This window comes from Podarcis bocagei (assembly GCF_964188305.1).
Source record: "Podarcis bocagei genome assembly, chromosome: 11".
In the NCBI taxonomy this organism is placed as follows: domain Eukaryota; kingdom Metazoa; phylum Chordata; class Lepidosauria; order Squamata; family Lacertidae; genus Podarcis; species Podarcis bocagei.
This window is the reverse complement of record NC_138136.1, coordinates 15,772,868-15,785,318: the sequence shown is the minus strand read 5'-3', so window position 1 is coordinate 15,785,318 and position 12,451 is coordinate 15,772,868. Positions and strand designations below refer to the sequence as shown.

The 12,451-nt window shown below is 41.8% G+C and overlaps 1 protein-coding gene across 1 annotated transcript in view; it reads right to left on the bottom strand.

Moving 5' to 3' along the window:
- Positions 1-1,387: 1,387 nt before the first annotated feature.
- ALDH7A1 (aldehyde dehydrogenase 7 family member A1) overlaps positions 1,388-12,451 on the bottom strand; it is a 31,125-nt gene continuing 20,061 nt past the window's right edge. The window contains exons 13-18 of the mRNA XM_081213743.1: positions 9,699-9,805; positions 8,807-8,923; positions 6,665-6,762; positions 6,407-6,480; positions 4,777-4,852; positions 1,388-2,504 (exon numbers count right to left, since the gene is read on the bottom strand). Of these exons, the coding sequence (XP_081069869.1) occupies positions 2,450-2,504; positions 4,777-4,852; positions 6,407-6,480; positions 6,665-6,762; positions 8,807-8,923; positions 9,699-9,805 (527 nt within the window). The 3' untranslated portion in view covers positions 1,388-2,449. The remainder of the gene's footprint in view (positions 2,505-4,776; positions 4,853-6,406; positions 6,481-6,664; positions 6,763-8,806; positions 8,924-9,698; positions 9,806-12,451) is intronic.

Sequence of the window (12,451 nt, the reverse complement as noted above, 5' to 3'; positions counted from 1 at the left end):
CATTTTGGGGTCAAATAAGAAACTGGAACAGCTTCTGTGAATCCAGGACCATCCCTGAAAAGGAGGAACACTTGGAGGGTATGCAAGACTGCCACTTCCTAGGGCTGTGTGTCCAATCTGATTGAAGCCCACATCCCCAACCAAACTGGGTTCAGTCCAGGCTTGGCCCAGATTGGATTGAGGAAGCCCTCCTGGAGAGACCCAGGGTGGTCAGGCAGCAGGGAAAGAAACAGGCAGCTTCTGCAGGGTCTGTGCTGGGAATCTGTTGAGAAAGCAGCAGGACTGGACCCAACACATCCTTGCCCCTCTCACCAACCGATCTGATGTTTTGTTTTTTTGAACCCCAATTAAACATGTGGTTGGGAGGGGGCAAAGCATCTCCTTCCTTTGCCCTGCTCCCAACCATATGTTCAATAATAATCTCCACCTCCAAATGTATCTTTAGCTGTATGTTACCCAAGGATTTATTTCCCTCTGGGGTATTAAAAACTGGGAAGAAGTTACTACTGCTGTGAATAGCCATTAGTCTTATGCATGGGTAGGCAAACTAAGGCCTGGGGGCCGGATCCAGCCCAATCGCCTTCTCAATCCGGCCCGCAGATGGTCTGGGAATCAGTGTGTTTTTACATGAGTAGAATGAGTCCTTTTATTTAAAATGCATCTCTGGGTTATTTGTGGGGCATAGGAATTCATTCATTTTATTTTTCAAAATATAGTCCGGCCCCCCACAAGGTCTAAGGGACAGTGGACCAGCCCCCTGCTGAAAAAGTTTGCTGGTCTTATGCTTTGTACAAAATGTAGTATAAACACCAACAACTGGGGAACACTGGCCTGCGAGTGCTCCAATTGGAGAACAGCCTTGACCAAAGGTGTCATGAGCTTTGAAGACATTCAAACTCAGGACGAAAGGGAGAAACATGCTAAGAGGAAGGGACACTTGGCAAACCCGGACTGTGATCAACTCCCACCTGGAAACCTATGTCCCCACTGTGGAAGGAGGTGTGGATCCAGAATTGGCCTCCACAGTCACCTACGGACTCACTGTTAAGACCGTGTTCATGGAAGACAATCTTACTCGGCTACGAGTGATTGCCAAAGACGACACTTTTACATAGTCTCGCTTTCACTCAATTCTTGTCCCTCTCTGTTCATGGTGAGTTCCGGCACCTCTTTTTCTAGAAAAAATAGCACTGCATAGAAATATCATAGGCCTTCAATAGCCATTGTTTCACAGTTGTTTTTTTAAGAAAGGAATGAATTTCATCTCACCGCAAGCAGCACACTGTGAGCACAAAAATTCTGCCTAATCCCAGAGTTTTATTATTATTATTATTACTTTTCAGCACACTGGAGATCCCAAGTAAATAAATAAGCAGGTCGGTCAGGATAGCAAGAATTGTAGAAGTTTTATTTTTGCATTGCAACCGGCTACATAGGAATCCTTTCCAATACACTTTGGCACAGTTTCGTTGTGCGTGACCAATGCAACAGGCACAGGCGGCGTTGTAGAATTTTGTAGGTCATGATCTAAGATTCAAAGAGATACAGGTGCTTCTCTGGGACTTAAGAACAGCGCCAGAATCCAGGATACATGATTAGAATGTGTGCAAATATTCTGCCTAATTGGGATTTCTAGAAAGGGACTCTCGGGGACATACCTGGGGGTCGACAAAATTGGCCCGGGGGGGAGGAGCTGGGCGCAAAAAACACCCCCCAAAATCTGTTTCCAGTCGTCTGTGTAAGATTGGGAGCTGAGCAGTAGGAGCAATGGCAAGGCGGTTTGAAGGCAGACGATTACGGAGTGCATGATATACAGGCATACCTCGGAGATATTGCGGCAAGCCGAATTTGCAATATGAAGCAAGTCACACAATTTTGAGGGGTTTCCCAGTGCATATAAAAGTGATGTTTGCACCGTACTATAGTCTATTAAGCCGGCTCGCCTGGCTGCGGGGGCAGGAGGGGGGGGGGAAACAGCTTCAACTCCACTTCTGCGGCCAAAAGTGGAGCGGCATGTGGGGTGTGGGGCTTCCTTACCCTGGAAGTGGCCAGGAAAAATATATGCAAAGGGCCATGAATTGAAGCGCAATGAAACGAGGTGTGCCTGTATATTTGTGTTGTGATGCACCGAGAGCTCGAATGTAGGAGAATGTTCCCGTCCTCCTCACATTGTAGCACAAAGACAGCTTTTTTCAGCCTTCCTCCTCTCCAGACCCTTTTGAGTACTTGGGTTCCGTAAAATGCAGTCATTTTTGATACGGCTATCGCGGCAAAGGGATTTGGGCCCAGCGGCCACGAGGGACCCTCAGTATGTCTCCGGGGACACTGGAGCAGTCAAGTATCCTCAACACCACATGATTTCAGGGAGTTCCACGTCCAACATTTCAAATCAACAGGGACTTGATTCTTCAACACAAAGTTCAGCCAGGGTAGCACATTTGCAAGGATGCTATTGGAACTTGATTCCTTGAGCCAAAGGCAAATCCTTGCTGTAATTGATGGTGCTGAAAGATAAACAGATAAAGTAGATTTGGTCATGACAAATAAAATATTATTATTAATACGTTATTATTTGTACCACACCCTTCCGACTGGGTTGCCCCAGCCATTAAGTAAAATATGCAGGTTATAGGCGCAAAGGAAAAGCCAAGAACCCTACTGGATCAAACAATTTGATCGAAATTGAAGGTTATTTATGTAGGCCACTACTGCAGCCCGTGTTTTGTTAGCTCCAAAATGGAAAACAAGCGAGGAGCCAACCAAAGAAGAATGGCAACTTAAACTGATGGAATATGCGCAGCTTGCAGATCTAACATATAGAATAAGAACATACGTTTAAAGAAGATTGGAAAATGTTTATTGAATATATGGGGGGAAATTGTGTACATGTGAAAATGCTGGCAGCATTAAGATAAATTCAACAGTGTAGATAAGTTTTGATGGATGTATTAATGGAATACTGAACGGTTTAGTTTATGTAAAATATGCAGGGATTTATGCTACAAAAAAGGAACTATGGAAAGAGAAGAAGAGAAGCCATCAATATTTTAAGGTTGTTTAAATGAATATTCTAAATTGTAAAACAGAAAATTTAATAAAAATTATGTAAAATTATGTAAAAAAAGAAAAAATAAATTGAAGACATTGGGCTTTTAATGTTTATAGCTGCTCTTTAAAATTATTTTTGCATAATCAATTGTTTTAACTGCTTTTAAAGACATTTTTATATTGAAAATCACTTGAGGATGCTTCGCATAAAGTGATTAAGAAATGAAGCTACTACTACTACTAATATTAATAATAATAATAATAATGTATAACATTAGTTTTTCTGCTGCCATTTTTAACATAGAACATCTTTTGCAATTCTGTGTTCCATTGTTGCTTTTAGAAACCATTTACTGTATTTGCATTTTCATTCAGCATATCATATGGCTTCAGGATTATCTCACACACCACTCTGGATCTGTTTGGCACAGTGATGGAGAAACTGCAGCTCTCCAGATCTTGTTGGACTACAATTCCCATCAACCCTGACCACTGGTCATGCTGGCTGGGACTGAGGGGAATCGGGAGGCCCAACATTTGGAAAGCCACAAGTTCCCCATCCCTGAATTAGCATCACTGAATGGCATGCAAGTTGCTGCTCTGCTGTTAACAACAACAAAGCATTTGAAAACCAAAGCATGGCTTCTGATTGGCTGTAGGAAGCTCCTGCAGCCAATCGGAAGCCACAGAAGCCCATCTGACGTTCGGATTCCAAAAGAACATTCGCAAACCAGAACAGTCACTTCTGGGTTTCGATCATTCGGGAGCCAAAATGTTCGAGAACTAGGCTGTTCAAAAACCAAGGTACGGCATTGTTGTTGTTGTTGTTGTTGTTGTTGTTGTTAAGTGCACAATCCTGTTCCCCACAGCAGCCTAGTAGATCTAAAAATGCTCTCAGAGAGATAAGGTGAATGTGGATTAACCTGAAGCAACTACAAACTAATGTCACAGTTTGGGGAGGAAAGCATTGACAGAGTTTCTGCCAGAAAAGTGCACACCTCTACTCTGAGGTTGCCAGGATAACAAAGACACGTGGACACACATAAGGTGGAAATAAACAAGTTGGACTTACTCCTGACGTGAATATATGCAGATATAATTAATTCAGTTATGCATATACATTAAGCTATACATAACAGCTCCCTCTAGTGCTGTGCTATCACACTAATGGAACAAGTCACACAGCAAACCACACTGGCATATAGGCGTAGGGGTTTCTTAATTGAAATAATACTATTAAATTAAGCCTGGTTAACTACAATAAGAATCCCCCCCTTTTTTTTTTTGTTTTACACAAAATCTTTTTTTTGTCTGGTTTTCTGTGGGGACTATTTCTTGCTCCTTTTTTGCGTGTCTTGCCTCACTCTGTGCACTTGCGATTTTGTACTTTTTATTTTCAACCAAGCATATAACATTAAGGAAAAGAAATGAAACGACACAAAATTATAATCCAATTCTCAGTAAATTAGGGTCAAGTTAGAGGATGCGCACGTGTGTTTAGCATGCCATGTTTGTTACTTTTAAAATAACAGCTGCAGGGAGGAGGGCAGTGGTGAACGCTGACATTTGATTTTGGATCTTTACTCGGTTAATTAAATTATGTTTTTGCGTTCTTTCCCCCTTTAGACTTACGATTAAGGCTAAATTGTGGTTTGCTTTGCTTATTTGGCTTTCCCCTGAAGGGCAACTCGGATAATATTTACACGGCCATAACCCCTGAGCTCTTACCAAGTGGATCGTCTCATATATTGCTTCCACGAATCGCTGCCAGATTCCCTTCCGCCTCCAGTGTGTTTATTACCGCCTAGGGAGAAGGGGATGGTAAGTGATGTTGCAGGTTGAAAACCAAGGAATGTCGCTTTGCACTTCTCAAAGAAGCTCATATCTAGACAGACTATAGAAACATTCAGCCTCTTTCCTCTCCTCACTGAAGGCTAAACAATCTCAGCATCCTCTATCCTCCTGAAAATGCCCAAGTCGTCTCAAATTCACAGCTCTCATGATAGCAGGGATTCCATCGTGAAGCCAGAAATATTCAGTACATTCTTCCAACTAGAGAACGAAAACCTTATACAGTGGTACCTCGGGTTAAGTACTTAATTCGTTCTGGAGGTCCGTTCTTAGCCTGAAGCACCACTTTAGCTAATGGGGTCTCCCACTGTTGCTGCGCCGCCACGGCGTGATTTCTGTTCTCATCCTGAAGCAAGGTTCTTAACCCGGGGTAATATTTCTGGGTTAGCGAAGTCTGTAACCTGAAGCATGTGTAACCTGAAGCATATGTAACCTGAGGTACCACTCTACAGAAATTGCATTGAAGAGCAGGAGTGCTTAGGCTACATATTTTTTCTACAGATACAGTGGTACCTCGGTTGTTGAACGTAATCTGTTCCGGAAGACCGTTCAACTTCCGAAACATTCAACAACTGAGGCACAATAGGCAGTCGGCAAATTCCACTGAGAAAAATGGAGAAATGCGCCTCAGAAGCCATTCGAATTCTGAGGCGCGCCTGAAAACGGAAGAATTCACTTCCAGGTTTTCGGCATTCGGCTTCTGAATCGTTCGGCTTCCGAGACACTCAAAAACAGAGGTTCCATTGCACAGCGGTACCTTGGGTCTCGAACCTAATCCATTCCAGGAGTCTGTTCGACTCCCGAAACAGTTCGAAAACCAAGGCGCGGCTTCCGATTGGCTGTACAAGCTTCCTGCACCCAAGTGGAAGCCGCGTCAGATGTTTGGCTTCCAAAAAACGTTCACAAACCAGAACACTCACTTTTGCTGCATTCAGAAGCCGATTTGTTAGGGAGCCAAGCCGTTCGAGTACCAAGGTACCACTGTGCTCCAAATACTCCAACAAACAATTACTCCAAAACTTGGAATAAGGCATCTTTTTGACTTACGCTGAATAAATAGGAACATTTGCGTTTGATGTATGTCTAACTCTGAAGCCCTTCCTTCTAGATCAGTGATGGCCAAACTTGGACCTCCAGCTGATTTGGGACTACAATTCCCATCATCCCTGACCACTGGTCCTGTTGGCTAGGGATGATGTGAGTTGTAGTCCCAAAACAGCTGGAGGGCCAAGTTTGGTCATCATTGTTCTAGATGGTGCCCAATTTATTACAGCCTGACCGTGGGGTGGGATGGGGCAGACAGGATCCATCTGTATATCAAAATACACTACGAATACCCTGGACTAAAGCTGGGAGACTGGAGGGATCCAAAAGCAGACACAATTGTGTAGGTCATCTGTAAACTATGACCACCCCCATCTATGGATCTGCATAGAAATTTAGGAACTTTCTGTAGGTCCAATAGCATTCAACAATTTTTTTGAGAGAAGGGATAGGGGGGACATACCAAAGGCACCTCCAATTTCAGCCCCACTGGTTGGAATATTGACGTTTACAATGCCACAGTCTGATCCCTTTGGCCTGTAAAAAAAGGAAAATCGATTACCAAAGCAGACGTCAGTCTCAATTCTCCAGAAGGACCAATCTCCAACAACGAAGCTGGAGTTGGAAATCTCATCTAGGCAATGTTTGAAGAAGATGGAAATACCCCGCCCTCCAATAGAATATTCCCCACCTTTGTCCACAGAAAAGGGAAGAGCCATACCCGAGCCAGCGGAATATCCTGCCCAAATCTTTGGTAAAGATGCTGCTGGAGAGGCCTTGTTTTACTTCGTTGTTCCATGTGAAGGCCTCTTCTTCCGTCTGGAAATGAAAGTGCACATTGTTAAATGAGTCGAGAAGTGAGATTACAGGGAAGCAGGCAGAGGGCCTTCTTGGTGGTGGCGCCCGCCCTGTGGAACGCCCTCCCATCAGATGTCAAAGAAACAAACAAACTGACTTTTAAAAGATATCTGAAGGAAACCCTGTTTAGGGAAGTTTTTAAAGGTTGATGTTTTATCGCTTTTTTAATATTCTGTTGGGAGCCGCCCAGAGTGGAACCCAGCTAGATGGGCAGGGTATAAATTATTATTATTATTATTATTATTATCATCATTATTATTATTATTACTACTATTATTTTTTAAAAAATGAACATGGCACTGCAGCTGTTCGACATGAAACTAACATCTCCATATAAATGAGGGAAGGGAAGGATTTTCCAGACTCTCCAAGCCCTCTTCCTTGGAGGAGGAATATAGCTTTGTCTCATGTGGCTCTTTGCGGTTTTTCAAATTCTGTCTCTGACTTGGGTGACTGAACATTTAATGGTTCTTTCAGACCAAAGTATTTTCTTCATTTCCTTTGCTTCTCAGCTCCCTGTTCTTCCAGCCCAACCTTCCTTTCCAAATTATCAGTTATTTTACTCTTTTTTGAATGCTCCTGTTGTTGTTTTGTGAGAGCAGTACCATTCTAATTAAAGTACCCTGCTCCATCCTCCCAAATTTTCATAGTCGTCTTGGTTGTGTGTTGAAGCTCAAGAGTTTTCACCCTGAACTCTGGTTTTCCAGAGAGGAAAATTAAGGATGCCCCAAAATTGCCTGACACAACCCAAGGAAAACCTTGGGTTACAGATTGGTTGCAAGATCACCAGTTACACGATATGTTTAAATTAGATAGAAAGAATGGGTTTTTGGACCAAAGCTCACAATCTGAAAAAGAACTCTTGCAAAGTAAGGATAAACTTTTGTCTAAAATTTATAGTTTTCTATTAGAATGGGAAATGAAAGACAAGCTTGTTAAAGCTTCAATGACACACTGGGCAATAGATACAGGACACAATATAGATCTGAAACTCTGGAAAAGTGACCTGAAATTTACTGCATGTTATTCATTGAAAGAACTATTTGAAAATGATTCATAGATGGTACTTAACTCCAAGTAGATTAGCTAAGATTTATAAAAGAGAATCAGATAAGTGTTGGAAATGTAACAAAGTGGAGGGAACGTTCTTCCACATGTGGTGGACGTGTAAAAAGGTAAAAGGGTATTGGGAAATGATCCATAATGAATTGGGGGGGAAAATTAAAAGTACTTTCCCCCCAAAAAAAACCCAGAATCCTTTTTGTTGGGGATAACCCAGACTGAAATTCCCAGGTGTCAGAAAATGTTATTTATATGTGAAAAGTGTGGCCCATGTTTTGTTAGCCCAAAAATGGAAAGTGAGCAAGGTCCCAAGTAAAGAGGATTGGCAATTTGACAAAATATGCAGATTTAACATATAGAATATGAGAGCAAGAAGAACACACGTTTAAAGAAGACTGGAAAACATTTATTGAATATATGGAAAATAATTGTATACAGCTGAAAATGCTGGCAGCATTAAGATAAATTCAACAGAGTAAATAATTTTAGATGGATGTAGAAGTGGAAAACTAATTTGAATGGTTATAGTAAAATATACAGGGACGTAGGATACGTAAAATGGACCATGAAAAGAGAAGAAGCGAAGTCACTGGATATTTTACAGTTTGTAAAATGTTTATTTGAAATTGTAAAACAGAAAATCTAATAAAAATTATTAGAAAAAATATATATTGCCTGACACAACCCATGCTATGGCCAACATATTTAACACCATTTGGTGACAAATGTCCCTGAATAAATGTCATCTTAAAAATACACCAACTCAATGTTCTGTTGCCAGCTGCCAATCAAAACTTGAAAGGATTTCAAGGTTTCCAATACTCGGATGCTGACTTGTGCAATTCAGCACCATTTTTATGGGCCATTAATTTCCCCTCCCCCCTTCATGATGCTACCACCTTTGAACATGTAAAGAAAGAGAGTCTTTAACACCCAAACTTACCTTAAATTTCATTACGTACAAAATAGGGACAAACGTCTCCGTCTGCACGATCGGCGCATTATGTGGAAGGCCAGTCACAATGGTCGGCTCAACATAGTTTCCGGGACGATCTATAACCTGGAATGGATAAGGTGGAGAAGAAAATGGCACCAGTTGTTTTCGGGCAAGACAGATCATACATTAAATGCCCGATGCTCCAATGCGATTTCATTGGAGCATTTCACTAAAACGGCTTGCTTTCAGCAGAACTCGAAACCTCACAAAGACAGCAGATTCCCCATCAACTTTGAAAAGCCCATGGATATCAGTGGGTGCATTCAGAGTACGACTACCAAGGAATTTCACCTTCTAGGCTTTACGGTGGGGCTTTGTTTTAAAATTATCCGTCATCCAGAAAACCCTGATCAGAAATAAAACTAATCATCGACCCATCCTGCAAGCAGATTTTATCCTCCAAGAAAAATAGTGCACCATTGTTGGGAGAAACACGTTCAAGATGACAGCTTTAACTTTTTTTGTACAGTGGTGCCCCGCAAGACGAATGCCTCGCAAGACGGAAAACTCGCTAGACGAAAGAGTTTTCCGTTTTGGAGGTGCTTCGCAAAACGAATTTCCTATGGGCTTGCTTCGCAAGACGACAATGTCTTGCGAGTTCCTGCTGGTTTTTTTTCCTTTCCCCCCCTTTTTCTAAGCCGCTAAGCCGCTGATCCGATCAGCAGATAAGCCGCTAAAAGCCACTAATAGCGCTAATCCTTCAATGGGCTTGCTTCGCAAGACGAAAAAACCGCTAGACGAAGAGAATCACAGAACGGATTCTTTTCGTCTTGCGAGGCACCACTGTCATCGCAGGGAAAATATAGAGAGATTTTCAAGTATTTATGAGATTAATCACCTTCCCACCATAGACCACAGAGCCACCTTGCTGCTTGGCCTGGGCCACGGCATCAACATACAACTTCACCGCTTGCTCCGTGTGCAGAGGGCCATAGAGGGTGTTTGCTGCAAAAAAGAAAAGAAAAGTGTGTATCTGAGCAGGGCCCACAGCTCACATTTACCACAATGCCTACCGCTGTGTCGTCTTGAGAACTGCACTATATTTCTTCATCTATTTGTCATGCCATAAAGTTCTATATATTCCAATATTCTAAGGTGCCATTCTTCTCTCGAAATAAAGACAATTAAGAATTCAAAAGAGGGCTGGACATAATATAAAGAATATATGGGGGAAATATTATAACAAGAAAATAAGTGTAACAGACCAGGGGAAAGAAATACTCAGCCGTAGATGTGACAAAGGTAATGAACATAATTTAGTAAAGTAAGAAAATGCAGTCAAAAAGACAACAGATAGGAAACCAGAGAAAGGGTGGAAAGAGAGTTAAAATTAAGGTTTATAAGAGTGAATTAAATTGGAGGACCTAGTTATGCTACTATTATTAATTCGAGATATATTATTTACAGAAATGTTTTATGCTTATGTGATTCCCCCCCTTTCATAATACCATGTGTTTGCCTGTAACATACTATGCACTAATTATATGATAAAACAGAAAAGCAAATAAACATGTATAAAATGTATAAAACATACATATACAGTGGTATCTCTGGATACGAACAGGATCCATTCCAGAGCCCCGTTCGCATCCAGAAGCAAACGTAACTAGCAACGACACGGCTGCGCACGCATGTGTCGCTTTTCGCCGCTTCTGCGCATGACATCATTTTGAGTGTCTGCACATGCGCGAGCGGCAAAACCCAGAAGTAACGCGCTCCATTACTTCCGGGTTGCCGCGGAGCGCAACTCGAACATGCTCAACAGGAAGCATATTCAACCCGAGGTATGACTGTACTGTGGAACCTCAGTTTTCAGACGTAATCCGTTCTGGAAGACCCTTCGAGCCCCGAAATGTATGAAAACCGAAAACTCAATACGGAAGCCACCTCAAAGGTTCGACTTCGGAAGCATGTTTGAAAACGGAAGCATTTTCTTCCGGGTTTACGGCATTCAAGTTCCGAATCATTCGTCAACTGAGACATTAAAAAACCGAGGTTCCACTGTATATGTTGTATATGTATATAAAAAGAGAACTGCACTATAGACCTGGCCAATCTGGCGATAGATCGTTGAGAACCAGATTTCAATCCACATCATGATAACTGGTTCAAAATTTTGCCCCGACGATCCACCACTCGAAACCAGAAAATGCTTTTGTCTGTTGCTTTGCCTGCTCAGCTCTCCCCAGGCTCCCACAGGGAGCAGCAGACCACAGAACAGAGGCAGACGAAGAACTTTCCTCTAGCTGTGATGAAACTTGCTCGGAAAAAGGCTTCTGTGCCTCCGCTGAGCTGTGTAAAGAAGTCCCGCTGTTTCGCGCGAACAGAACAACAAAGTGGTTTGTTCAGCTGGGGCACAAAAAGGTTTTCTTGCCTCCGCCAAACCGTTTAAAGAAGTCCCTCCAGCTCACGAGAGCAACAGCGGTATCGGGGCTCACTTGGCTGGGGGGCGGGAAGCTTAGGTGGGGAGGAACGAGGTTGCCATATGTCTGGGGAAACGTGGACATGTCCTCTTTTGGGGGCCAACATGGTCATCTAGGCAGATTTCTACATTATTTTTCCCCCAAATTTTTAAATTGCATTTTCCACAATTATAACAAATATAACATAGAAAAAAGAAAAGAAAAAACACAAAAGAAAACAAAACACAAGACAGTACTAAAAAATAAAAATAAATAAATCTTAAAACACATATCCCTTTAAAACCCAATTTCTCTTACATTGCTAATTGACTTCTTCAGATCCCTCCCTTCTGAATTTCACTGTATCTGCATGTAACAGCTCTCCAATATCATTCTTAAACTAAAATTATTTCCAGCAATTAACTATCTTATTCTCTTTTCTTACTGTTCTAAATCCAACTTACTTACAATTAAATCCTAATTTAATCCTAGGCCTATTTGGTGCTTTCAAGTGACTTCTAATTTTTTATATTACCAGATTTCTACATTTTAAAGGAAATATCTGGGGGTTTTTTGTGGGGGGCTCAGGTTGGCAGCGGTTTCTGCTGTCCTCTTTTTTGCTCTTCAAGATACAGCAACCCTAAGGAGGAAGAAGCAGCCAAGATACATTCCAGACATTGTGATATATCAGCATATCAAGGGATTCAAGCTGCTGATATATCACAACGTTGAAATCCAGATAATGCCTAGGACTATTGCACCTTGAATAGGATCAGATCTTTTTCTTTCTTTTTTTCCTATTTCTATGCCCCTTTTTATTCAAATGAATCCCAAAGCGGCTTACAAACAGAAGATAAAAATAATATAATAGAACATCACGAATACAGCATAAATCATACAGAATACTTACCAAATCAACAGGAAAACAATCCCAAATCCCAAATAAAACAATTACCATCTATGTAACACTATTAACAAAACAACTAAAAAATAAGCTAAACATCAGTTACACCATGGGTAGGCAAGCTAAGGCCCGGGGGCTGGATCCGGCCCAATCGCCTTCTAAATCTGGCCCACGGACGGTTCACGAATCAGCGTGTTTTTTACATGAGTATCATGTGCCCTTTTATTTGAAATGCCTTTCTGGGTTATTTGTGGGGCATAGGAATTCGTTCATATATTTTTTTTC